At 45.2% G+C, this 27,296-nt stretch overlaps 2 protein-coding genes across 5 annotated transcripts in view; one reads left to right on the top strand and one right to left on the bottom strand.

Annotated features, from left to right (window-relative positions):
- The first annotated feature begins 4,599 nt into the window (after positions 1 to 4,599).
- Positions 4,600 to 24,701, top strand: PRKAB1 (protein kinase AMP-activated non-catalytic subunit beta 1). Of its 3 annotated transcripts, XM_004379028.2 has the most exons (8): positions 4,600 to 5,053; positions 10,265 to 10,428; positions 12,232 to 12,325; positions 12,600 to 12,714; positions 15,059 to 15,192; positions 17,930 to 17,998; positions 18,269 to 21,863; positions 23,684 to 23,838. In XM_004379028.2, the coding sequence occupies exons 1-7, from the start codon at positions 4,895 to 4,897 to the stop codon at positions 18,344 to 18,346; spliced, it is 813 nt and encodes a 270-aa protein (XP_004379085.1). In that variant the 5' UTR covers positions 4,600 to 4,894; the 3' UTR covers positions 18,347 to 21,863; positions 23,684 to 23,838. The 3 variants fall into 3 exon arrangements, with proteins under 3 accessions (XP_004379085.1, XP_023589519.1, XP_023589520.1); XM_023733751.1 differs by lacking the exons at positions 18,269 to 21,863; positions 23,684 to 23,838 and adding an exon at positions 24,584 to 24,701; XM_023733752.1 differs by lacking the exon at positions 18,269 to 21,863.
- Positions 24,394 to 27,296, bottom strand: part of CIT (citron rho-interacting serine/threonine kinase) — a 180,839-nt gene continuing 177,936 nt past the window's right edge. For both annotated transcript variants that reach the window (XM_004379026.1, XM_004379027.1), the window contains one exon: positions 24,394 to 26,862. In XM_004379026.1, the coding sequence (XP_004379083.1) occupies positions 26,839 to 26,862 (24 nt within the window). In that variant the 3' untranslated portion in view covers positions 24,394 to 26,838. The remainder of the gene's footprint in view (positions 26,863 to 27,296) is intronic.

Raw genomic sequence — 27,296 nt, 5'->3', positions numbered from 1 at the left:
CTTTCCTTTTGTGTATTTTTTGAATATATTTTCTTAGTGGTTACTATGAATATTACATTTAAGAGCCTGTATTTATAACATTCTGGGGTAAGTTGGTATCACCTTAACTTCACTAACATGCAAGAAATTCTATACCATTCTTCTCCCTCCCCCTTGTATTGTTGTTATCACTAATTATATCTTTATGTTTCATGTGCTCTGTAACATAATTTTATCCTTGCCCTTTATATATTTGTTATTAAAACACATGAAGGACAAAACATTCAGAATTATCAATCATGAATACCTTATTACTAGCCCTTATACTTGTCCATGCATTTCCCTTTATTAGGGCTCTAACTTCTTCTGTATAGTTTTAAATTACTTTCTAGTGTCTCTTCCCTTCCATCCACAGAACCCCCATTAATAACTTTTGTAGGGCCAGTCTGGTGAATATGAACTCTCTCAGCTTCTGTTTGTCTGTGAATGTTTTTAATTTAATCCTCATTCTTGACGGATAGTTTCACTGGGTATAGTATTCTTGGTTAACAGTTTTTTTCCTTCAGCACTTTAAATATATCATTCCACTGCCTTCTGGCCTCCAATGTTTCTGAGAAAAACTGGCACAATCTTATTTGGGATCCTTTATATTTGACTGTTTTCTTCCCTCTCACTGCTTTAAGGATTCTATCTTTAATTTTTGAAAACCTAACTATGATATGCCGTGGTGTAGATCTCTTTGGGTGGTCAATTAATTTTTGACAAAAGTGAAAAAGTGAAACAAATGATGCTGGAACAATTGGACACCCATAAGGAAAAAGAAGAAGAAGAAGAACCTCAACCTATACCTTACATGGTACATAAAAAAATTAACTCAAAATGGATCACAGACCTAAAGGAAAAATCAAAATGATAAAACATTTAAAGAAACAAAGGAGAAAAATACTTTTAATTTTGGGTTAGGGTTAGGCAAAGATTTCTTAGGTGTAACACCAAAATCATGATCTCTGATAGAAAAAATTGATAAATTGGATGTCATCAAACTTAAAAATGTCTACTTTGTGAAAGATACTATTAAGAGAATGAAAAGTTAAGCCACAGATCGGGAAAAAAATATTTGCACAATATAATCTGATAAAGGACTTGTACATAGAATAGACAAAGAACTGTTAAAAATCAAAAATAAAAAAATAAATAAATGGGCAAAAGACTTGAAAAGACACTTCACTATACTTTCACCATTATCTTATCCAAGCCAGAGCAGAAGTCTTGAAACTTTCACCAATTATTAAGGCATCTACATAGCTCAGTTAAGGGGTCTCTAGCTCATATATTCTTCCTTATCTCTCAAGTTGTTTGGGCAAGAACCCAGAGCTCGACATCTTCAGGTCCACAGCTTTCTCACTCCTTGTTGTGCACAAGTCAAGGCCACTATAGGAAAACAGCAGAAAGAATGGGCTTTGGGTCATACACATATCAGCAAGCTTGTTCAATGTTTCTAGTTAAAATGAATAACTTAGGACTGCCCAGCCATTAGCTCCCAAAAGCCTTTCTTGACTCAACTTCCATTCCATGGGATGGCTTAAGTCCCTTGCAGGTTCCTGTAAAATCCTGTGCCACCAGGAGCCCTGGTGGCGCAACGGTTAAGTGTTGCCCTGCTAACTAATAGACTGGTAGTTTGAACCCACCCAGCGGCTCTGTGGGAGAAAGACCTGGTGATCTGATCTTGTAAAGATTACAGCCAAGAAAAGCCTACTCTGTCAGTTCTACTCTGTCACATGGGGTCGTCAAGAGTTGGAATCAACTCAACGGCACCCAACTATAACAACCTGTTTTATTGCATGTCTGTGGGCCTGGCATAGTAGTTAAGAGCTACAGCTGATAACCAAAACGTTAGCAGTTCGAATCCACCAGGCGCTCCTTGGACACTCTATGCGGCAGTTATACTCTGTCCTATAGAGTCCCTATGAGTTAGAATCGCCTCAATGGCAAGGGGTTTTGTTTTTTTGTTGTTGTTCCCTCTATGTTCCCACCACTACTCCGTGGATTCCTTTGGGGCTGGAACCATGTCTTACCTATTTTTGTCTTTTTGAAATTGTCTTTAAATTACAAAAGTAGTATATCCTCATGGTAGAAAAATTTTTAGATACAGAAGTATATAAACTAAAAAGTTTAAGTTTACAAAGTATAAAAACTAAAAGGTGAAAAACCCCTTGCCTCCCACTCCAGTTTCCAATCCCACTCCTCTCCCCAGAGGTTACCACTATGAACAGCGTGTTCTATATCCTTCCAGAACTTCCTCTTTGTAACCAAAATGATGCTAATAGGTACGTTAACATTTATTGAGTGCTTACTAAGTGTCAATGGGTGCTGTGCTAAGTACTTTCTACGGAAGTTCTCAATTCACAAAACAAGCCTATAAGGTAGGTGTTGTTTTTAATTCCCCATTTCACAAAAAAGGAGTGACAGTTACTAACTAGTAAAGCCAGGATTTGAACTTAGGCAGTCTGACTTCAGAGCTCATGTTCTTAACCTCTACGGTTCTTGTTTTTAAAACCTGGAATGTCACAGACATCTCTCCATAGTTACTTACATAATTTTATTTCTTCCTTTTTCAAAGTTACTTCGTGTCTTAGTCATCTAGTGCTGCCGTAACAGAAATACCACAAGTGGATGGTTTTAACGAAGAAATATTTATTTCCTCACAGTCAAAGTAGGCTAAAAGTCCAAATTCAGGGCGTCAGCTCCAGGGGAAGCCTTTTTCTCTCTGTTGGCCTTCTTCTCTTCAGTGTTCCCCCAGGCTAGGAGCTTCTCTGTGCAGGCACCCCGGTCCAAAGGATGCACTCTGCTCCCGGCACTGCTTTCTTGATGGTATGAGGTCCCCCTGTCTTTTTGCTCCTTTCTTTTATATCTCAAGAGATTGCCTCAGGACACAATCCAGTCTTGTAGATCAGGTCCTGCCTTACTAACACAACAGCCACCCATCCTCCCTCATTAACATCATAGAGGCAAGTTTACAACATACAGGAAAATCACACAGTACCAGGAATCATGGCCTAGCCAAACTGATACACACATTTTTTGGGGGACATAATTCAAACCATGACACCTCGTATTCTCTAAAATGAATGTATTTAACTCATTTAGCCATTCTCCTACTGATAGGCTTTTAGAATTTCGAAGTTTTTCATTTACTCATTTCGTCAACTCTAAAATTCCACTGACTGTAAGACACTCCCAATTTTAGAGATGTTAAAATGTGAGGAAAAGAAGTGCATCTCAGAATAAATGTAATGTAGCATTTCAGATGATGTTGCAAATGAACTTGTACTTGCATATAATTTTCATATGTTTTCTGTAGAAATTTCCTAGAAGTAAAATTGTGAGTGAAAAAGAAGGTGTATTTTGTAATTTGGTACATACTGCTGAATTCCCCTCCAGGGAACCATATCTTAGTCATCTGCGTCTGCATTTACTTAGAACAGTGTCTGTCACTGTGTAACTACTAAAGAAATGTCTGCTCAGTGGATGGAAGGCATGACCATTCCCAGCAAATGGAAAGCATTTTGAGATACTTGTAAAAAAAGAAGAAGAAAAAATAAAAAGACAGAGACTAACAGTGAAAAGATTAGTGTTACAGTATCACATTTGTGCATACTTTTTGCTGAAGCACTGGTCACAGTAAATGACAACAACTAGTAAATTAATGCATTTTATGCAGAATATGCCCAAACTGATTGCAAGATACCTTGCAAATGTACTGAAAGGCTGTGCACTCAATTTAATAAAAATACACAAGTAACTCCAGGTTTTGAAACTCCCAAGCCACCAGACACGAGAGATCTATGGTCTGACATTTTTTAAACACCTGGAAGACCACCAGCGTCAGTATCACCCGGAGTATTTATTAAAATACAGACCCCACTCCAAAGTAGCCGAATTATAATTTCTGGGGACTAGGGCCCAGAGAAGAGCCCTTGTGGCGCAATGGTTAAGCAGCTCTGCTGCTAACCAGTAAGGTCAGCGTTTGGAATTCCACCAGCCGCTCCGCAAGAGAAAAGACCTGGCGATTGGTTCCCGTAAAGATTACAGTCTAGGAAACTCTATGGGGCAGTTCTACTCTGTCCTATGGGATCACTATGAGTTGAAATCGACTCTATGCGACACAACAACAACAAGGGCCCAAGGAATCTGCATTTTAACAAGCACTCCGGGTGATTCTAACGCACTGTAAAACGTGTGAGCTATCATTAAAGGGCTTTGAGGAGAAGAGTCCCTTTAGAAAGGTGGTCGCTTTAGACAGTTCCATTTGACTATAGAGTGAATGAGGAAGTGGAGGTGGGAAAAGATTTCTTTCTAATGGCAATACTCACCACAGCGCGGAGAGCCACCCTGGCGGCGGGCGGCTGGCGCGCTGAGGCGCCCCCTGCCGGCGGTCAGCAGCCTCGTCCTGGGCTGGGCTCTGGGCGGCCGACTGCGACTGCGCGCTCAGAGAGCCGGCGACCGTGCCGGCCCGTACCGGAAGTGGAAGTCATGTGACGTTAGGCTCACACATTCCGTGGCTCGAAGCCATCCCCGTCCCCTGGGCCGGGCGGACTCGTGGAGGGGCCGGAAGCGGAAGTTGCTAGAGGTGGGGCGTTGTTGGAAACTGTCGCAATATCTTCGCGCTTCTTGGGTTTGCGCCTCCGTCTGTCCGAGCAGGTACAGAGCGAGTGTGAGATCTCGCCGGACATGCTTACCGGGTTCTAGTTGGCTTCCGGCCCCGAACTCTCGCCGAAGGGGTGTGGTAGCCCGAGCGTCTGAACCCGTTCCCAAGGGTCCTTGTGACCCTCTCGTTCTGGGAGTCCCCTGTCCCCGTTCCTTTCCCTGGAGTGAGGGCCCGCCCGGCTTCCCCGGTGTCCCCGCAGACCCCGCCATGGGCAACACAAGCAGTGAGCGCGCCGCGCTGGAGCGGCAAGGTGGCCATAAGACGCCCCGGAGGGACAGCTCGGGGGGTGCCAAGGACGGGGACAGGCCCAAGATCCTGATGGACAGCCCCGAGGACGCCGACCTCTTCCACTCTGAGGAAATCAAGGTGCGGGCGAAGGGGGAATCGGGTTCCTCTTGACTAATGTGGAGAGTAGAGACCCTCTACAAGATGCTTCCGCCTCAGCTCCTCTGAAAGTCTCCATCAGGAGGAGGAGGGTGGTGCTTCGCCTTATCACTTAAAAGTCAATTGGCCCTGTAAGAGCCCCGTTAGCAGTCCAGGAGACTGTGTCGAATTACTGATAAATGAGAGTCACCCCGAGGGAGAAGGAAGTCGCTTCCCTTAACTTCATTAAGGAGAAAGCAGCTCTGGGACAGAGTTTCAAATTCTTAATTAAAGAGTCGAGGTAGCAGTAATTGAGTCCCTATCTTTCCTTTTCTCTTAGGTATAATTAATTTCACAGCTTTGAGAAATCCCTTACTTTTCCGCAGACTGACGCTTTTAAAAGTTCATTTCACATTTATTGTACGTTTTGGAGCTACCCCAGAGCCCACTAGCAGGCTGAAAAGTAGAGTTGAACAGCTAACTGCAATTGCCAGAGGTGTTGCATTCTGCCTGAAACATTTTGTTTACCCTACTTGTTTAGAGGGGACATGGGAAAGGAATTTGACTTCTGGAGGTCAGTGGGTGAGTGCAGTGGTAGTTTGAAGCAGGAAGCCAGGGTTACTGAGCTCCTCTCCCCTGTTGTATAAATAAGACTCAATAGTTTAAACAGGCCAGAGCAAACATTTTTGCAGGTCAAATTTGGACTCCCTGTTACCCTTTGCTTTAATTTATCAAGAACTCTGACTCCTGCTTTAGTCACGTTCCTGCTAACCATCTAGTGTGGTCTGTGTTTCTAGCTGTAGGGATCTGTCCAAGGACACTTAGTGATTCTGGCAGCTGATACGTATGTGGTACATCCTAAAAAACTATACCTGAAGAGTTAATGCCTTAAAGGACAATGCAACAAAGTAAGTTTGTTGTTGTTCTTAGGTACAGTCAAGGCAGTTCAGACTCATAGCAACTGTGCGTACAACAGAATTGAAACACTGCCCAGTCCTGTGCCATCCTCACAGTTGTTGCTATGCTTGAGCCCATTGTTGCAGTTACTCTGTCAAGGCATCTCGTTGAGGGTCTTCCTCTTTTTCTCTGACTCTCTACTTTACCAAGCATGATGTCCTCCAGGGACTAGTCTCCTATTAATGTGTCCAAAGTGCATGAGACGAAGTCTCGCCATCCTGATTTCTAAGGAGCACTCTGGCTATACTTCCTCCAAGACTGATGTATTCGTTCTTCTGGCAGTCCATGGTATATTCAGTATTCTTCCAGCACCACAATTCAATAGCATCAATTCTTGTTCAGTCTCCCTTATTCATTGTCCAGCTTTCACATGTATATGAGGCGAGTGAAAAGACCAGGGCTTGGGCCAGCAGCACCTTAGTCCTCAAAGTAACACCTTTGTTTTTTAACACTTGAAAGAGGTCTTTTGCAGATTTGCCCAGTGCAATATGTCATTTGTTTTCTAGACTGCTGCTTCCATGGGCGTTGATTGTGGATCCAAGTAAAATGAAATCTTCAACAACTTCAGTCTTTTATTTGTTTATCATGATGTTACATAAGGGTCCAGTTGTGAGGATTTTTGTTTTCTTTATGTTGAGGTGTAATCCCTACCGAAGGCTGTAGTCTTTGATCTTTATCAGTAAGTGCTTTGAATCCTTTTCACTTTCAGCAAGCAAGGTTGTGTCATCTGCATATGGCAGGTTGTTAATGAGTCTTCCTCCAATCCTGATGCTGCATTCTTCTTCATATAGTCCAGCTTCTCGGATTATTTGCTTAGTGTACAGATTGAATAAGTATGGTACAAGGATACAACCCTGATGTACACCGTTCCTGATTTTAAACCACACGGTATCCCCTTGTTCTGTTTGAATGACTGCTTCTTGATCTATGTACAGGATCCTCATGAGCACAATTCCATTCCCTGCAGTGTTATGCATAATTTGTTGTGATCCACCAGTCCAATGCCTTTGCATAGTCAGTAAAACAGAGGTAAACATCTTCCTGGTATTCTTTGCCTTTAGCAAAGATCCACCTGACATCAGCAGTGATATCCCTCATTCCATGCCTTCTTCTGAATCCAGCTTAAATTTCTGGCAGTTCCCTGTTGATGCACTGCTACAAGTGTTTTTAAATTATCTTTAGCAAAATTTTAGTGGTGTGTGATGTTAATGATATTGTTTAACCATTTCCGCATTCTGTTGGATCACCTTTCTCTGGAATGGACACGAGTACGGATAACTTCCAGTTGATTGGCCAGGTAGCTGTCTTCCAAATTTCTTAGCATAGATAAGTGAGCACTTCCAGCATTGCATCCATTTGTTGAAACATCTCAATTGGTATTCTGTCAACCTTGGAGCCTTATTTTTCCCCATTCCTTTCAGTGCAGCTTGGACTTCTTCGATACTTTCAGTTCTTGATCATATGCTACCTCCTGAAATGGTTGAACGTCGACCAATTCTTTTTGGTACGGTGACTCTGTGTATTCCCTCCATCTTTTGATGCTTCCTGCTTCATTCAGTATTTTGCCCATAGAATCCTTCAGTGTTGCAGTTCAGAGCTTGAATCTTTTCGTCACTTCTTTCAGCTTGAGAAATGCCGAGCGTGTTCCTCCATTTGGGTTTTCTAACTCCAGGTCTTTGGACATTTTATTATAATACTTTACTTTGTCTTCTTGAGCCACCCTTTGAAATCTTCTGTTCATCCCTCTTACTTCATCATTTCTTCTGTTCACTTCAGCTATTTTACATTCAAGAGCGAGTTTTCAGCTTCTCTTATGACATCCAAATTTAAATGACCTTCTGCTTTCTTCATGTATGATGTCATCCCACAACTCGTCTGTTCTTCGGTCACTAGCATTCATTTTATCAGATCTGTTCTTGAGATGGTCTCTAAATTCAGGTGGGATATTCTCAAGGTTGTACTTTGACTCTCATGGACTGGTTTTAATTTTCTTCAGTTTCATCTTGAACTTGGATATGACCAATTGATTTGTTCTGCAGTCGGCCCCTGGCCTTGTTCTAACTGATTATCGAGCTTCTCTATCATCTCTTCCCACAGATATAGTCAGTTTGATTCCTGCATATGCCACAGGCGAGGTCCACATGTGCACCAGATCACCCAAACCCACTGCTGTCGAGATGATTCCGACTCATAGGACCCTGTGGGACAGAGTAGAACTGTGCCATAGGGTTTCCAAAGCTGTAATTCCTTATGAAAACAGACTGCAACATCTTTCTCCCGTCGAGCGGCCGGTGGGTTTGATCTGCCAGCCTTTCGGGTTGCAGCTGATAGCTTTAACCACCGCGCACCAGGGCTCCTTCAAGTTACCGTTTATGTTATTGAAAGAAGATATTTCCAAAAAGTGGTAGTTTCTGTCACCGAGGCCATTGTTTTTCGACTACTGATCCTGCTTCTTTGTTTCCAACTTTCTCATTCCTGTTTCCAGTAATTATCACTGTATCTTGATTGCATGTTTGATCAATTTCAGACTGCAGATGTTGGTAAATATCTTCAGTTTCTTCATCTTTGGCATTAGTGATTGGTAAATTTGAGTAATAGTCATATTAATTGATCTTCCTTGTAGGTGTGTGGATATTAGCCTATCACTGACAGAGTTATACTTTAGGACAGATCTTAAAATGTTCTTTTTGATGATGAATGTGACACTATTCCTCTTCTATTTGTCATTCCTGGCATAGTAGACTATATTATTGTTTGATTCAGAATGGCCATTGCCAGTCCATTTCAGCCCACTAATGCCTAGGATATTGATCTTCAAGCGTTCCATTTTATTTTTGACAACTTATAATTTTCCTAGATTCATATTTCATACATTCCACATAGAATGGTTAGGGGGGATAAAACTACCCCACCCCCTTTATCCCTCAACATATCCTCTTTTGTATCCAGTTGCAAGTTAATCATCATTGTTCATTAGGCTAATTGCTGAGCAACTCGTTCCGTCTTTACACACCTCTTTTCTTCATTGTTGGGCTGGGCGACCGCCTTATTATCTCACACCCCCACTTGGATCTTAGCTTTGAGTCAGCTATAAAGAACCTGCTTTGACTTGGCCATACCTCCATCCTGTGATTTGTTCTTGCTTTCTGAATTTGTTGCATTCCTGAAAAGCTGTATGCCAGGTGAACTGTGGAATCGTGTTTCTCCAATAACTTGGCATCCCTTCCCCCAGAGGTAATTTTGGCCCCAAGAAGACTTTTTTAAGACACCATAAAAATCAAAGTGCTTCCTTTAAGAAGGATTTGTTGTTCTGCTGCTGTTTCCACAGCTCCTCCAGGAAATGTTTAGCATACAGATGATCTGTGGAAAATGATTTTATGTGGAGTTTGTCCTAATTTTGTTGGGAGTTACTGATATCATGTCGAAGACACAGAATTGAATGCCTCCAAAAAGTCATGGATTCTTATCTACACCAGGTCACTTGGTGTAAAGTGGTTCCAGCCTGTTACTCTTTAATGTGGAAATCTTGTTAGAGTTTAAAGAATGCAGACACGTTTTAGATAAGCCCAAAGCAATATCTGAAGGGCTTGAAGCCTGGTCGACTCCCGTGTTGGCCTCTCCCAGCCTGGAATTCCTGCTCTTTTGGCTTCTGACTAGGAAAAATGGAAAAAGTCCCTAACCACATCCATTTTACCCAGAGTTGGATGTGTTTCTTTCTCTCATATTCCAGAATGTCTCAGTTATGCAGCACTTACCACATAGGAAGTTACTGTTTACCGTAACTCTGGAGGGTCGGTCTTTTTCTTATTCACCTTCACTCCCCAATACTTGGAGTGCTCAGTTAATGTTTTTTTCCCTTCCTCCCCAGAATTCCTGCCAATTTTCAAGTTGATAGACCTGGAATTGTCCCTAATAAATGTTCATGAACTTCAGGTCTTGCTTTATTCAGAGAAAAAAATGACAGTTATTAAGCTTGTCTTGGATTGATCGCAATCTTCTTCCAGTTACTATGCCGAGCAATTTACACAGACTACCTAACTAATTCTTCTCGATAACCTTAAGAAATCGTTGTTTTTATTCTCACCATTTTGCAGGTGAGGAAACAGAGGCACAGCTAATAAGTTGTGGGGCCTGAATGTGAACCTAGGTGTTAACAGCTGTCTTCTGTAAAGGGAATTGTCATGATTTAGGGTAATTGCCTGTTTTAGGGAGCTCACAATTGGCTTCCTGTCCCTGAGTAAACTACTCTGCTTCTAGGCTCCAGAGAAGGAGGAATTCCTGGCCTGGCAGCATGATCTGGAGGTGAACGATAAAGCTCCCGCCCAGGCTCGGCCAACTGTATTCCGATGGACGGGGGGCGGAAAGGAAGTTTATTTATCTGGGTCCTTCAACAACTGGAGTAAACTTCCCCTCACAAGAAGGTAATAGCCCTGGGAGTGTTTGCATATTTGTTTTAACCCACGGATACTCTTCTTTCTGAATGGTCTCTGCAGGTGAATAGAAAAGGGTGTTTTTACAAATGGATGCTGAACAGAAAAATAATCCTGGTTAATAATTCTGAGGATTGCAGTCTCCTACTCCAGCAGTCTCTGGGTTTAAGAGCACCCCTTTCTTAGAAGAAAACTTCTCTCTGTTGAGAGTATTCTGTTTCACAGACATCTTTCACTTCGGATATTCAGCTGTTCAGGCAGGACTTCTTCAGAAAGAGAGGCATCTACTCCTAGTATAGTGGAGAGAGCCCTGGGCTTGTGGTCTTAGAGACCTGGACTGGAGTTGACACTGGTCGTAGTCTTAGTTATCTAGAGCTGCTATAACAGGAGTACCGCACGTGGATGACTTTAACAAACAAATTTATTCTTACACAACCTAGGAGACTAGAAGTCCAAATTCAGGGCACCAGCTCCCAGGGAAGGCTTTCTCTTTCTGTTGGTGGGGGAGATCCTTGTCATCAGTCTTCCCCTGGTCTAGGAGCTTCTCAGAGCAGGGACCCCCAGGGACCCTCTGCTTCCGGTGCTTCTTTTCTGTTGGTATGAGGTCCGTATCTCTCTCCTGGCTTTTCTCTCCTTTTATCTCTTGTAAGGGAAAAGGTCATGCAGGCCACACCCCAGGAAAACTCCCCTTACGTGGATCAGGGCTGTGACCTGAGTAAGGGTGTTGCACCCCACCCTAATCCTCTTTAATTTGACCTAATCTTGCCTCATTAACCACAAGCAGCGATTAGGATTTACAACACATAGGAAAATCACATCAGATCACAAAATGGAGGAAGACCACACAGTACTGGGAATCATAGCCTAGGCAAGTTAACATATATTTTTTGGTGGGGGACACTGTTCAATCCATGACAGTCCTGCTAACCTATACAAGGCACTTAACATCTGAGCCTTAGTTTTTTTATCTGCAGGAAGGGAATATTGGACCAGATGATCTCTGAGGTCCCTTCTCACTTTGACACTGTGTATTACTTTTGTTTGAAAGGTACATGTTATGCAGGCATCCTTAGCAAAGATGTAGTAAAAGACTTTCTCAGGCTGTAGCATAGATTTCTGTCTCAAATTGTCAATGAAGAACCGCCTTCACGAGGGAGTACTTTTGATGAAATGAAGGGAGAAGTCATATCCTGCCAGCCAGGTCTGACGATTGTCACTGTGCAGCCTGCTCTTCAGACAGAAATGTTGGAGAAAGAAAGGGCATAGTCACAAATCAATTAAAGTCAGAGGAACAAAGAAACTATGAAAGAGGTTTCCTGGAATTTTTTTAGTAGCTGTGCAAGTTTCTTTAGAGAACGTGTGTGTATTGTATTAAATAGATCCCCTTTCCTGCCCAAGGCAAGCCGACAAAGAGTGAAAGCCGGCAGGTGTGTTTATCTTGTATTGTCATCCTCTTTGGCATCCAGTGCTGCCAGTGGCGTTTTGCCTGCAAGCTTGTGAAGGATGTATGCCTGACTGGTGACCTTGTGACATTAGTAATGTGGATTCCTGGCATTTGAGCAAAGTGTATTTTCAGGAAAACCTTGCATTGCTAATTCCTTTGAGCCTTTCTAGATTTAGATCATTGTGTTAGAGTTTCTGAAATTGGGTAACAATATTTGTTCTGCTGCCACTGAACTCTTGGTTTTACATGGGTACAACGTTTTGTTTTCTCCATCGCTGGTTTTGCAAGTAAGCTAAGAGGGAACCCCCATGCCCCCGAGCTGAAGTCCTCTGCTTCCTTTTTCCTTGCAGCCACAATAACTTTGTAGCCATCCTGGATCTGCCTGAAGGGGAGCATCAGTACAAGTTCTTTGTGGATGGCCAGTGGACACACGACCCTTCCGAGGTACTCTTCCTCCAGCCCTCTGTCCTCAGAGTGCCTGTACAATCCACCGTCCCTTCTAGACTGGTGCCAGGTCCCTTTGCCCTCCTAATAAAAGTCCTTGTGTGTGGCTGAGCTAGGTAGCAGTCCTAATTGTCAGACTACACGAGTACTTGACCAGGATGAGCAGGGTGGCTAGCCAAGAGATGAGACGTACCAGCCAGGAATTCCAGTCCTCTACAGAGTAACTCCCGGACACCGTCCACATTATGATTTCTGCCTGTCTGTCTCTTCTCAGCCAATAGTAACCAGCCAGCTTGGCACAGTTAACAACATCATTCAAGTGAAGAAAACTGACTTTGAAGTATTTGATGCTTTAATGGTGGATTCCCAAAAGTGCTCCGATGTGTCTGGTATGAACCCAGTTATTTTATCCCACATGTGTGCAGGTGGGGGCTATGCAGTCAAGAAATACTCTTGTCTTTCTCTTGCCTCTCTCTCGAGCTGAAGCTGCCCAGTCAGGTGGACGTTTGTAGCTCCCTGAAGAGCTACAGAACGGATTCCTACCTGTCAGGTCCGGTTGTTGAATTTTGGCCCCAAGGGAGCTCTTGAGTTATTTTCCTGGTCATCTCCGCTACTCAGTAGGCCTGCTTGGCCACAAAAAGCGGACAATGGGAACAGAACCAGAGTGTGATCTCATACTTCAAGGCCCTGGGAGTCCTGTTGGGTCAGAGAGGATGGGCCAGCCCTGGTGAAGCCTGCCAGCTCACTTCCTCCGCAGGGTGCCAGGAGCGGACACTCCAGTGACCTTGGCCGTTACTTGGGAGCTACATTAGTTTCTTACCCGAATCCCTTCAGGGGAGAAAGGCGTGCCACCGGAAGCAGCTTGCATAGCACAGCTCTCCGTTATGGGAACCTGCCCAGTACAGACTAGTCTCCCTAAAACTTTCCCATCTTCCAAGAGCCTTTCCATTATCGGGGTGTCAATACATTGCTTTTCATCCAAACCCCACAGGAATAAACTACCTGGAAACAGATAATACATACAGTTAAGGGGGAAATACATGTCATAATCAAAAGTGTCAACACCAGCTACACTTCCCCTTCTTGCAGGGGTTTAAACAGTTCCTAGAAGCCGGTGGGAGGCAGTGGAAAGTTTCCCCAGGAGTCTTCCTGGTGCTCTAAGAAAATAGATTCATTTCCGTTTACACGATGATTCCTCATCGTCACCTGGCTGCGCCTACAGGCCAGACCACCAGGATCCCCTATTCTCGTCAGTATAGAAATCACAGTGGTGAGTGGTCCGTGGTGGGCTTTGTGTGGCTGACAAGTCAGGTGGTTCAGTAGAATTGAAATCCGAAAACAGCATGTGTATTTTTTTTGTCTGGTTGGCTTTTCTTCTAGATGTCTTTCTTTAGATAGCTAATCTTTGGGAGAAATCATTTCTTTTTAGATAGGTGGGAGTTGGGGGATGGAAGAAACGCCCAATCTCCCCCTCCTTGCTAATAAAGGCAATTTGAGGCCATATATTAAAGCTCTTAGTTGAGTTCCCACACTCTAGGTCACCGGGGGAAAGAAAACTGGTCCCTCGCTGCCAGTAAACCAACTTCAAGCTCTCTACAAACTTCTCATGTTTAGGCACTCACTTTGTTAAAATTTCATATGTACTTAATCCCGATAGCTCAGTTTTCTGCACTTAATGCTTTTCTCAATTTCCTGCTGAGATATGGTTGGGCTGTGTGAAGGGGGCAGGGCTCTAGAAAATGACATGGAGGGGATTGGCAGAGCCAGGGCACATCACACTTCCTGGGGACCAGCCCAAGGGTCAGGCAGCTGGTACCCATTCCACATGTTCTTTGAATAACGGCTCAGTCTTTTCCAGCTGGCTGCACATCACCAAGTGAGAGCTTCTTCTAACCCGATGAAAGTGAGCAGTAGCAGCTCCGAAGGAGCCCTGGAGGCACAGTGGTTAAGTACTTGGCTGCTAACTGTAAGGTTGGCGGTTGGAACCCACCAGCCCCTCCATGGGAGAAAGATGTGGCGGTCTGCTTCTGTAAAGATTGCAGCCATGGAAACCTTATGGGGCAATTCTTTTCTATCCTGTAGGGCCGTGAGTCAGAATCAACTCGACGGCAACGGGTTTGTTTTGGTTTAATGTGTCTGCATAATTGAGATACTCAAGCAAGAGTCTAGAGGAACCTGGGTGCGGTGGAGTCAAAGAGCCTTTAGAAGTGGGCTTGTAATTTTTTTTTTGTTTTAAAACGTGCCAGTGCCTCGTATAACCTGTTTTCTCCACAGCCCCTGTGTAAACAGGCTGCTTTATCTTGTTTTACTTTGGCTGGGGGTGCTCATAACTTGGGTTACTCACTTAATCCTCACTTGAAGCCTGGAGCTTCTTTCTGGTATTTGCCAGCCCTGCCTGAAGCGAGAAGGAAGCATTATTCTGCAGCGGACTGTGAGGTTAGGTGATTGTGAACAGCCTCCTTGTTGGTCTGGCCCAGATGTACCGGCTCTGCCAAAACTCCTGTCTCCCCTAGGGTGTCTGAGTTTATTACTGAGTTTTATGCCCATCACCCAGATTCTAGAAGGGTTTTCTCATTGCTTCTGCTCTTCACCTTTGGGACCTGTATATCTTTCAAGAGAATGTAGATCTGTTTTGAGGGAACAAGAGACAAGAAAACGAGATGACAAAACCATAAGTGAAATGAGCCTGCTCTGAGAACTCCCAGTTTTCCAAGTATTGTCTTCTCCCAATAGAGCTGTCCAGTTCACCGCCAGGACCCTACCACCAGGAGCCCTATGTCTCCAAACCCGAGGAGCGGTTTAAAGCGCCCCCCATCCTCCCGCCACATCTGCTCCAGGTCATCCTGAACAAGGACACGGGCATTTCGGTGAGTCACAGGCTTCCGCCTGGACCAGGCTCCTGTCTGTCCCCTCATAAAGAGAAGCTGGTGAGAAAGCTAAATGTCACCCACTGGTGTGAGCTGGTGGGACCACTTCTGACGTGGCAGCAGACCACAGCAAGACGTGTCCTGAGTTTGGGGGCTGTCTCCCCGTCTCCCGGCCTTTCTGATTTTTTTTTAAGTTGCTTATTCAAAAATTGTTTTGTGACAGTGGTTGCATTCCTTGCGTTGTGTCAGCATTCCCTCATTCCCTTCCACCCTGGGTTTTCTGTGTCCATTTGTCCAGTTCTCCTGTCCTTTCCTGCCTTCTTGTCTTTGCTTTTTGGGCAGGTGTTCCCCATTTGGTCTCATATACCTGACTGAACTAAGAGCCTTTTGTCTTCTTGCCTTTCACTCCTGCCTCCAACTGAGTGCCATCCCATTTAAATTTCATGATAAAATATAAAACCACCCCTTCTTAGTCAGCTGTGTAGTGAATCTCTTCCCCTGCCACCCCTCCCTCCATCTTAGTCACCAGATTACTTTCAGTAACACCAGTGCTCCTGGGTCAAAATCTAGGCTACCTGGGAAACATACATTTCCTCTGGGAAATTGAAGACATTCAAAAAGAAATGTGTGTGTCCTCCTGTTTCCCAGAGGGAAGCGAGTGACTCCCTTGTAGTTGGATCTTCCACTCTGTTTAACCTGGGTTGTCAGGTCTGCCTAGTTCTGGAATGCACGGCATAGCCACCATTCTTGGGACCCTAGACCCTCTTCAGCTTTGTCCAGGCCACCACCGAAGAGGCACATGTTTATAAGGCAATAAAATAGTCATGCTGCTGCTCGGGACCCACATAGGAGAAGTGGAGACTGTGGGTGCTGAGAGGAGGCACTGTTAAAGGCGAGTCCACAGCCACCCAATAGTGGCCACGGGCTGAGCTACCAGGCAGACTCTCAGTGGTTGTTTCCCCATCCGAGCGGAACTTAACTTTCTCAGAGCACAGGTCCCCTGGCCTGTGCTGAGTGCCTCAGGCACACATCTGACAGGTGTGCAGCCCTTCAGGTTTCGGCAGAGAAGAGGATAATGGTAGGAACCAGACCACCTCAGATCCCTCTGGGCTGACTGTGCTTCCAGCACTAAGTTGGCAACCTCTCAAACAGGTGACAGAACTGGAAGAACATCTGTTTTATATTTTACAAGCACTTTGATAAGGCTGCTTCTCTTAATTCTAATTTTACAAGGCTTGTAGGTTACATGTCTTTTTAGATGCCTTTCTGAGAAAAGGGAGGCGTCCCTAGCTGGTTTCTCTGATGGAGGACTACTTCTGGGAACAGACCAGCCAAGAGTGGCCAAAGGGGCCCGGGGCATGGACTAGGAAAGTGTCAAGACCCCTCTGTCCAAGGCAGCACCAAGCTCTCATACAGACTTCAGTTATAACCCTAAATGGCTAGCATTGTGCCCTGAACTGTTCTAAGTGCTTTTCATGTATTCTCATAAGGAGCCTTGGTGGCGCAATGGTTGAAGCAACTGATTGCTAACTGAAAGGTCGGCGGTTTGAAACCACCAGCGGCTCTGGGGTGAAATATGTGGTAGTCTGCTTCTGTAGAGATTTACAGCCTTGGAAACGCTGTGGGGTCACTATGAGTCGGAATCAACTCAATGGCAGTGGGTTTGGTTTGGTTTTTCATTATTCTCATTTAATTTGCACAGTAATCCTGTAAGGTAGGGATGGGATGGGAAGAATAAAGCACAGAGACGTTAAGGAAGAATCCAAGGTCACACAGTAAGTGGCAGAGCCGGTATTCAGATCAGTGCAGGATGGTGGGAGCCTTGTGCTCTGACCAGGTGCAGCACATGGCCTCCCTGTAGGCAGTCTCGAGGTATCTGTTGAGAGAACGATTGGTCCAGCATCTCCTTAGGATCCTAAGCCTAGAGTGAGGTCAGACACCGTGCTCAGCATCTCCCAGTCGCTGGCAGCAGAGCACTTTTCTGGCTATCCGTGTCCTTATTGCCTCCACCTTCCCTTTTGAGAAAACTGGCGTGTGCAACTCAGGCTTCTTCATGTGGGATTACAAGCTGCACTGTCCACAGGGTGATCTTCCCGCACCCAAACCCGGAATCACCATGGGGCTTGTGAGGAAAGATACAGCTTCCTAGGCTGCTTCAACTCCCAGACCTCCTAGACTGGAGGCCCCAGGATTGTAATGCCCAGTTGTGTTAAGGAGGACAGCTCCAGTCTCTTCATTTAGACACATGTCCTGGTTACATTTCCTTAGCGAAGGGTAGACCTGGAACGTCTGGTTTTACACCATCTGTTTGGGTCCGTGAGAGACCCACAGGGGTAACTGTGGGATCTTGAGGTACAGCACGGCCAGGGCTGCAGAGCCTCCTGCTGGTGTCTGGTGACTGTAGAGACTGTATCTTCCTCTTTTCTCTAAAAGTGCTTTCAGTGACAACTGATCTTCCTTCCTCCTCCTCCTTCTATAAGAAAACAGAGCCACTGCCCAGACTTTAGAAGCAAAAGCCAAAGCCTGACCAGAGACACGCTCAGATGTGTCCAGTGGACTTGCATGGAGGTCCCCATAGGTTGGAGGGCACAACCCCTGCAACCTCACCTATCCTCTCAGACAAGCCCTTTTGCATGTCTGGCTTAGAAGGGAGGTAGGCATGGGGCTGTGAGGTGAAGGGAGGAGCTTCTTGATTTCCAAACCCTAAATGCTCACGCCGGCCTTTGTACCCCCACAGTGTGATCCAGCCTTGCTCCCTGAGCCCAATCACGTCATGTTGAACCACCTCTATGCGCTTTCTATCAAGGTAATGAAACGTTTCTTCTTGTTGGAGCTGTGTTTCTCAAAGTGTGGTCTGAGGACCCCGGCATCAAATTACCTGGGGGTACTTCCAGGACTGGACTTAAGGGCATCTCCCAGAACCTGACATAGACCCACAGGCTCAGGTTCTGAAGGTGGGCCTAAGAATTGGTATTTTTGTTAAACACCTTTGATGATTCTCATGCACTGTAAAGTTTGGGACCCTTTACTTAGTTAAGCCAGCTGCTGCCTTTGATCACTTCACCCTCTTCCTTAGGATGGAGTGATGGTGCTCAGCGCAACCCACCGGTACAAGAAAAAGTACGTCACCACCTTGCTCTACAAGCCCATATGAAGAGCTGGGAGCAGATGGGCCACAGGGAACAGTTTGCACCACCAGGCTCCACGCGTGCATGTTTTACACTAGAGGGACCGGACTGTAAATTTCTCATTTCACACTCTCATAAGACATTTCATACCTGCCCTAGTCCTCCTTGAAGGTTGTTTCAGGCACAAGCAGCTCCAGAAGAGCCTCGGTCTACAACAGTCCTCTTCTCACCCAGCGGCTGTGAACCCCATCAAGGTCAAGACAGGAGTCAAGGAGACCAGGAGCTGTGCAGCCACTGCACTGCACTGCCTGAGGGCAAGTGTAATCCTAAAATATGTCCTCTGAGCTGGTCGTGGAGATGTTTCTTAAGCCAGAAATGAATGCTAGTAAAAACGAAGCAGGGGACTGAGGCCACACAAAGTTCCTAAGTGTGTGTGCATCTTTACAGCCACTGACTTGTCCCTGTTGCAGCCTGGCTGTGGCGCTAACAATAAGTACAGTGTTGGTCTTCCTGTCCTTTGAAATCAAAGCAATAGATTCTCTCCCATTCTCTGTCCCAGGGAGGCGACATTTATATAGAAATTAGAACCTGTCTGGTTTCCAGATGAAGTTTTACAATTGTTTCTTACACTTAAGTACACTAAATACTTTTTTAAAACCAGAGGTGGTTGACTGTATAGCCTTAAGGCAATTTTTCAACCATCACAACTAGAACATAGATCATGTGAAACGTCCTTAGCAATAACCTGTTCTCAGAACAGACTTCTAAAACCGCTGCTGGGTTTCTCCAGTAAGCTGAATGATCCTGAGGGCTGACTAATGTTGGCTGCAAGGTTGTCCAGCTTTTTATTCGAGGCAGAGAGGTGACAGTATTATTACTATGAAAATTTGGGAGAGGCACTGCACTCTAATTTGAATTACAGCCTAGGACACCTTGCTGAAGACCTCTGCCGCTAGTTAGCAAACACAGTTGCAGCATTTGCTGTTGTTTGTACTGAAAAGAATTTAAAAGTTGACAGCAGCCTTCTCGATTCATGTCAGGAAGACATCCTTTGGACCAAACCGGAGGACTAGGTTTCTCTTCCCTGGGCTCGGTTTCCAGGGAGCTGCCCGCAGATGTGCCCGTTAGCACAGGTTCCTGTTGCCCAGTCGGCAGAAGTTAACATTATGCCCTGTGCTCCTTCCGGGAGGGGGAGGAACGAGGTCCTTGGTTTCCAGTATTTCTTTGGTAAACCTGAATTTGAAGTACCCTTTTTTGATATTGTTTTCAGAACACTGAATGACTGTCCCCTTGTCGTACAGGTTTCAATAAAGCTTTTTAAAGATAATTGGGCATGTGCTTGGAGGACCATTTTATCCAGTCATTTGGGGGCTTGCCCTCCCCCAGAGGTTCATTCGGTGCGGTGCTTTTCCACACCTGGTCATGGTACCATTTGTGTGGCCCAGGGGTGGGGTGAATGGATAAGGCTGCTCCAGCTGCCCCAAGGGCTGAGGGCCATTCCCGGGATGCATCCAGTCACCACACAGTTTGGAAGCCTGTTAAGGGGCCTCTAAAGCCCAGCCCCTCTGAGCAGCTCAGTCAGGACAGGAAGCTGAGGAGAGCTGACCACAAAGGTTCCGGGCTTGGGCAGGCTTTTCTCCTCAGGTGAGAGGCTTTGCTTCCTGTTGCTTTTAACTGCTTGTAAACTCTTGGATGTAGCTTGTTCCAAAGTTGTGTTATCAGCTAGAACAGTACCCAGTGTCCCTGATAACACAGAGATTGAAGGTTACGGGTGTCCCTTTAAGCCTTTTCTTCCCAGGCACTATGAAACATATAAAACGTAGCAGAAAAAAGGGCCTCTGAGTGATCTGGTCCACTTGAGGTAGAGAGTGGCCTGGAAAGCATTCCAAGATGGGTATTTACCTGTCTCACCCTGGAACCTAAGTGAGGGGGATCCCTGGATTTTAGAGTTAGGGTGGACTGTGGTTGTTGGCTGCTGTCAAGTCAGCCCCTGACTCATGGTAACCCCTTGCACAACAGAACAAAACGCTGCTGGTCCTTTGCCTTCCCTGTGATCAGTTGCAGATCAGACTGCTGTGATCCATAGGGTTTCACTGGCTAAGGGATTGCTTAAGTAGACGAAGGGAAACAGACACAATTCCTATTTCCAAAACTGGATAAAATGTCCTTTAAATATAATTTCAAATATATAGCTAAGCTCAAAAGTATAAAAAGGATATACCAAGTCCCAGAAACAAACCCTTTGGTGAGCTGTGAACACAGGGTGGCCGGGGGCCAGGACCCACACCTGGGGAAGATGCTCCCAGCATGAAATAGCCCAGCACTGTGCTACCTGCTCTGTAACCAGGGATTGGAGAGGCTGGCTGCTGGCCTGAGTCAGGGCTCGGAAGGGAGCTATCAGGAAAATCCAGCATGCAGATAAGCTCCACTGACAAAGTACAGAAAAACCGAAGGCGAACAGCCAATGTAGAAACTAGGTCGGAGCCAGGAAACCCTGTCAGAGACCTCCACAGCCCAGGGAGCCTGGGAAACTCCTCAGGAGCATGACCCCATGGTAGAGGAGTGCAGGCAGAACCGTAAACCGTGTCTAATTCAACATCCCCCACAGCTTTTTGTATATTTAAAATACTTTCATTTTCTTTAAAAAACAATACATAAAGAAGCCCATTGCCCAGAAAGACTGCCCACAGACCCAAATGAAAGACTTTACACCCAAGAAGCTAAAGGTGATGGCAAGGCCTTTATGGATGTGGCAAAGGAAACCGCGCCTTGTTCAGATCACAGAGGTGAAGCCAAATGTAGAATGGGGTGTCCAAGGACCCAGATAATACTTTCTTCATTGGAATTCCCTTTATGGGTGAGGACAGGTTACACAGTTAAAGTTTAACTCAAATTGCTTTTGAACGAAGATACATTTTTCTTCTGGCCTTTACATGCATGGGATATGGCCACAAACAACAGGAAGTCAAGGGACCAGGAAGGAGAAGGGGCCAGCACTTCAACCAGCTCAATTAGAACATCTCTTAAGACTCCCAAACCCAAGATCGAAAACCAAGAATTTCAAAGTGCTCCCCCTCCATGGCTGAGGTCTAGAATTAAACCATTTTAGGGGAAAACAAACTGTTCATCTTGTCTAGATCAATTACTTCTAGGCAAGCACGATTTCCTTCTTGGGCTGTGCACTCAATTCTCCCCTGATGTCTCCACCAGTATTTACAAATGGTTTGAATGAGTTAAAGACCCAAGTCTGTAGACCACTCAGCAAATTTCCATCCAGCTTCTGCAGAATCCTTCCTTAGCACCTCTCTTCATCAGCAAATTAGTGGGGAGAAGGAATTCGAACCTTCTGCCCCAGAATGTGAACTAGGATTGTCTTCAGGGGAAAACAAGGAAGCTGTGAACAAAATGGATGTGCAGAAATCTAGAAGGCCTTAAGAATCCTTACGGATGTGAGTCAGACCCTTGGAGAGGAGCCAAAGGCTGGAGCAGCAGCCGAGCCCAGTCCCTGGGGCCCGGTATGAACCCCCGCACTCTGCCCTCACGGTTGGTTCCCACAGTTGTATTGTTTTTTCTGCCCTTCATAAAACTAAAGGCCCTTGGCCTGGGTGAGCCCTTACTGCTCTTTTATAGCCATCTGGGTGCCAACAGTTAAGCGCTCAGCTGCTAACTAAAAGATGGGCAGTTCAAGCCCAACCAGTGGCTTTGCGGGAGAAAAGACCTGGCAATCTCTTTTAAAAGTTACAGCCTAAAAACCCTGTGGAGCAGTCGGCTGTGTCACACGAGGTCACTGAGTCAGAATCGACTTGCCAGCACCTAATGACAACAACTTCCCATCTGGAAAACTCTTAGAGAAGCAGCAAGTGAGAACACAGGAGATAGCTCCAGATGTGTGTATCCTGGGTCAGCTTTACTTTTCCTCTTTGTGGTCCTCTGAAAGAGAGCCTGAGTTATGTACATGAACAGAATTACATAGAAAAGTCATTTTTGAAGTGCATTCCTCTACCTCTAACAACCCCTTCAGGGGAAACAGTTCCATTAATCATTGATAGATTCAAGGGAAAACAGTAACCAAGACTGTACTGTATTTCCACTACCCCCACCATGCCTGGCTTCAGGAAAGTTAAAAAAGCCTCAACACCATTTAAACATCTGAAAACCCAAACCCATTACTATTTGGTCGATTCCGACTCATAGTGACCTTAAAGGACAAAACAGAACTGCCCCATAGGGTTTCCAAGGCTGTAATCCTTACAGAAGCAGACTGCCACACCTTTCTCCTGTGGAGCCACTGGTGGGTTCAAACCTTTGACCTTTCAGTTAGCAGCCGAGCACTTACCCACAATTTGAAATGCCAACCTTTTGGTTAGCAGCCGTAGCTCGCCGTAGCTCTTAACCACTGCACCACCAGGTGGTGGCTCTGCTGCGCATTAGGCAGGTAATAAAATGTTTTGCATGTAAACACTGTGCCTAGTGCTGCAATCCCCAGACTTGAAGCATCATAAGCAATATTTAAACTGCTGAGAAATCTGACTAGAACAGTCCAAGGTTCTCTGCCTTGGCACTACTGACACTTTGGGCCAGGTAATTTCTTTGTTGTGAGAAGCTGACCTGTGCATTGTAGGATATTTAGCAGCATCCTTGGCCTCTACCCACTAGATGCCAGTAGCAACCTCCCGGTTGTGACAACCAAACATGTTTCCAGACATTGCCAAATGTTCTCTGGGAGATAAGGGGAGGCAGAATTACCCTGATTTTGAACCACCGGAACAGGCCAATTTAACTGCTGTGATGGGAGAGCGAAAGCTCAACTGGTCCCAGCTGGTATGCCTGGCCTTAAGGCTTCAGATTTAAATTTGCTTGAAATGTTTTCTAGAGCGGATCCCATTCAACAGGCCCGATGCTGAAGACAAACCAGCTGTTCAGTCCTATTAAGCAAATATCTCCTTTTGGCCTTAGTCTCCAAATCCTAGTTTCATGGTTATGAAATTTGCTATGCAACCAATGTCTTTAGTCTCATGAAAATTAAGTTGTTTAAGCCCAGAAAATAGCATGTCTAATTTTGTGCTCAAGAAACGGGAGCAGCGTGTAGAAAGTTGGGCCTTGTTTTTCACGGGGGCTGAGGAATTTGTTAGTTGTTTCTTTGAGGCCATTCCTTAGGGACTGAAGCACCTTTCCTGGCGCATTCCTTTTCAAGTATTCTGTGGCTGCCAAGAGTCCTCGAACAGTACCAAAATGGTTGGTATTTAATGGACATTTTTCCCAGGTTAGGAGGAGAGAAAGGTTCCAACATTTTACTTGTTCATCTTCTGCATGATTTTCGTTCTTTGTTGTGTGACCTTCTGACAAATCTTTATGCCCAACAGTAAATTACAGGAGGGACGGAATTGCTACTGTTGTTCCCGTCACAACATCAGATACGACGCTGTGGTCAGTTAACGTCACTGGAAAATAACAGTCAAAGGCTAAAAACAACAGGAACCATGAGAAAACCATTTGCCAAAATGGATGTTTATCTGAATTAAGCAAAGTTTATACTAATGAACTAAAATAATCCTAGAGAAAATTCACCTTGCGGACTGTAAAAATTCTTCTAATAAAAAATAGAACTACTTATGTTTTAAATTGCCTTGATCTGAACTCCTCCCTCCAAATAAAGCTACATTATTATGTTCCCTGTGGTCTTATCATAATGGATGACAGAAACTGTAAGTTAACCTGTTTTCCTGGCTAGCTGCATTGTAGGAGAACTGAGTAATCCTTTCAAAATGGCCTATTTAACTGCTTACGGGGCTTTCCAGTTCTGTCCTATAAAATGACCTTGATAGCCAACTCATGGTTCATACCATACTTGGATAATGCCACCCTTTTGGAAGAGAATGTTGCCAATCACTGGATTCTGGGATAGCAGTGTACTCTCACCACTGTGTGGCTCCCCCGACCCCACCCCAGAGGAAGAGCCTCCCTGCAAAGTAGGCAAGGTCCCCTGCCACAGCAGGAAGCCTACGCTGACACTTGCAGGTCAGGTGTTTTATAGTCTCAAGAAAAGATGAGGTCGTTGCACTAAAGCAAATATTTTAGATTGTTGCTTTATTTAGCTATTGTTCAACAACAAAGTGCATTCTTCTTAAGGTAGATCTTAAGCTATTCTTTGTGTTCTCTTCCTTGTTCTGAATAAAAAAAGGTAATGAAGAAAAAGCCTGTACTTTGGAGACCTAAAATCTTAGTTATGCTAATAAGCTTCTGACTGCAATTTCATGTTACAGTATTTCCTGCTGGGATCTTGGTGGTCACACAGAGCTCCCCACCCTCCAGTGAAGATGGCTGGCCACAGCTACCACCATTGAAACCAAAAGTAAATGTTGAAAAATGCACCTTTTACAATAAAAAAGTAGAAACCAATTCAATTTCCTTATTATTATTATTTTTTTTACGAATATAAAGTTTCTTGTAAATATGTACAATCTTTTGAGCTAGTTCTATAGCAGGAAGCATTTCACAAATGAGACACACGATATACACTTTCAGGGCTTAAGAAACCCATTTCTCATGGAGATCCTAAATGAAATGCCAAGACTGAAAGACCAATTTTCAGTGACCTTTCCAAATACTTGTGGACCAAGAGACAAAAACTCAGCAAACATTCAGTCGAATCTGCCCTGGGGGAAGGAGGGGATGGAGTATGACCCCAAAAACTCCAAGCAACACATAAAACAACAGCATAACACTCACCAAGGTGCTATAACATGGACGTTCATGGGAGATTCAAACAAGAAAAGCACTTAGGTTAAGAGACAAGCAGGAAGGAGCTGGGATTTGGGCCAGGCTGCAATCTGGAAAGTGATCTACACTGTGGACACGTGGGTTGGAAACATGGTCGTGTTCACTTGCTGTGGTGGAAAACAGGTCTACCTGTCAGCCTACCTAGGATGTGCCTTGGTTGTTTGAGGCGTGCCTAAGAGTCATGGAGAATCCAAAGCAAGAGATGCCTTGTGGGAGATTAAAGGCAGAAATAAGGCCGCTAGTTAGCTTGCCAACTGCAAAACCTCTAGGTTGGTTCTATACCAGTTGCTGGGAATTCCGCACTCTAGTAGAGGGCACAGAGAATCGTGTGAGCCGCACTGCACCTAAGGAGGACTTCCCAACGTCAGCAGAGTTGGAAGAGTTTAGCTGCGGCTTCTTTCTCAGGCTTCATGGTCTTAGCTCTAGCCCTAGAAAAAGGCTTACTTGGGAAGTCACAGTTTCGTGGGGGTAGAACCGTGCTGGAGTTTGTGTGAACAGAGTCGTCCTCGAGGGAGTCGGCAGGCAAGCGTGGAAGTTGGAGGGGATATTGAGTTTGAGGTGGTGGTTTGCTGAAATCCTTCTCTGGTCGTAAGGCTTGAGCGTTTTGTTTTTTGTTTGTTCAGTGCTACAGACTGCAGCTTGTTGTGGCCAGTAAATTGGCAAGTCGGCAAAGAGTCTCAATTCGGTGGGAGCTATGGTATGGTACTGATGCGCTGGTAGAGCAACCCACGGTGGCCAGCCAGGTCAGCGGGGCAGCACATGCAGTGAACTGCCATGCAGGACTCCTGGGCAGGGTCTCTCGCCTATCCCAGAGTGGGGAACAACATACCATCACCGACAGGAAGTGGGGACTCCCGGCCCCCACCCTGGCCAGAGACCCATTAATGCTGGGCGCAGAGCAAGTCTAGTGCATGCTTTCCTGGCCAAAGCTACATGGAAAGTGGGGACAGCAGGCTGGGAGATGACGCAGAGGGGTAGGGGAGGAAAGCTCTGCGAGGTCCCTTGGCCCCAAGTCACTGCCTCCGAGCTGAGGCCCGATGACCTCCGTACATTCTCAGCTGGTGGGAGGGGAAGTCGTCAAGGCCATAAAAGGCAATGAGAACAGTAAACATTTGGCTACGATGTCACCCTGGGTGAAACAGGGCCATCTGTGAGGATGGACTCAAACAAGAATGAACCTACGGGAGTGCGGGCAGGAGGTAAGCAAACCGACGGGGACTCTTCTACAGTAGGTTTCAGTAGCAAAGACTCGATGGTGTGGTCTAGCTAAAAAGGACTACAACAGGAAATACATTACTATTCAAATCTATTAAGAATTCTGTTGTCTTAAAAAAAAAAAAAAAAAAAAGAAAGAAAAATCAACCATCCCTAGGATCTTAAAGAAGCTATTAATTAGGATTCTAACCACGTTGTAGTTAGCATCCAGGTTGGTTTCCTTGGATGAACTTGTACAGGCTAGAGCTAGGTACAAAAATTTTATGAATGCTTTGAAAGAGTAACAAAGTGCAAAGAGGATGACTGCAGGAAGGTGTCGGGAGGAGACACCGAGGTGCGACGGCTCCAGAGTGCCTCGGCCATCTGCACCTCCTGGAGACGGGGTGTTCGTGCTGAGAGGGTCTGAGTCCAGCTGTGCCGTGTGTGGCTGAGTGCGTGGACGCTGGGGTCACCTTCAGCAGAGTTCCATAGTCTGGTATTTTCCTGCAGATTGACATGAGGAGTTGGTTTTTCTGGCTGGAATTTATACTGAAGACTGGTCCCAGACCTAGGAGCAAAATAGGGAAGATGGGTTTCAGTCATTCAAAGCTGGAAATGGCTGAGTTTACTTTGCACAATCAAAACAGAAAGTTTGCAGCACCTAAGCTATCCCTCCCGGCGTGGCAGTGCTCTGCAGGCTGGCACCACCTCACCTAGCCAACCCTCAAAGCTTGGGATCAGTCAGGTGGTAAACTTCACAGAAAAATCCCCACACTTAACTTGTGTTATGTACATATTTCTCTCTCTCTCTCTCTCTCTCTCTCTCTCTCTCTCACACACACACACACACACACACACACACACACACACAATTTTATCAGTAACTCGGTAAGAAAAGACACGTGGATGGCTCCTCCTCCTGTCTTTAGTGGCAGAGATGCCAACAATGAACTGCAGATGCCATTAGAAGGAGAATGTGATCCAGAAAACCAGACTGCAGAA

Source organism: Trichechus manatus, unplaced genomic scaffold (assembly GCF_000243295.1).
Source record: "Trichechus manatus latirostris isolate Lorelei unplaced genomic scaffold, TriManLat1.0 scaffold00061, whole genome shotgun sequence".
NCBI classification, from domain to species: domain Eukaryota; kingdom Metazoa; phylum Chordata; class Mammalia; order Sirenia; family Trichechidae; genus Trichechus; species Trichechus manatus.
This window is presented reverse-complemented; position numbering and strand designations above follow the sequence as displayed.

What these genes read in the sequence shown, in the direction of transcription:
- PRKAB1 (XM_023733751.1), top strand. Translation starts at nt 4,895, where the DNA reads ATGGGCAACACAAGCAGTGAGCGCGCCGCGCTGGAGCGGCAAGGTGGC. An exon ending in TCCACTCTGAGGAAATCAAG is followed by an intron (nt 5,054 to 10,264) that starts GTGCGGGCGAAG and finishes CTCTGCTTCTAG; the next exon opens with GCTCCAGAGAAGGAGGAATT. An exon ending in ACAAGGACACGGGCATTTCG is followed by an intron (nt 15,193 to 17,929) that starts GTGAGTCACAGG and finishes GTACCCCCACAG; the next exon opens with TGTGATCCAGCCTTGCTCCC.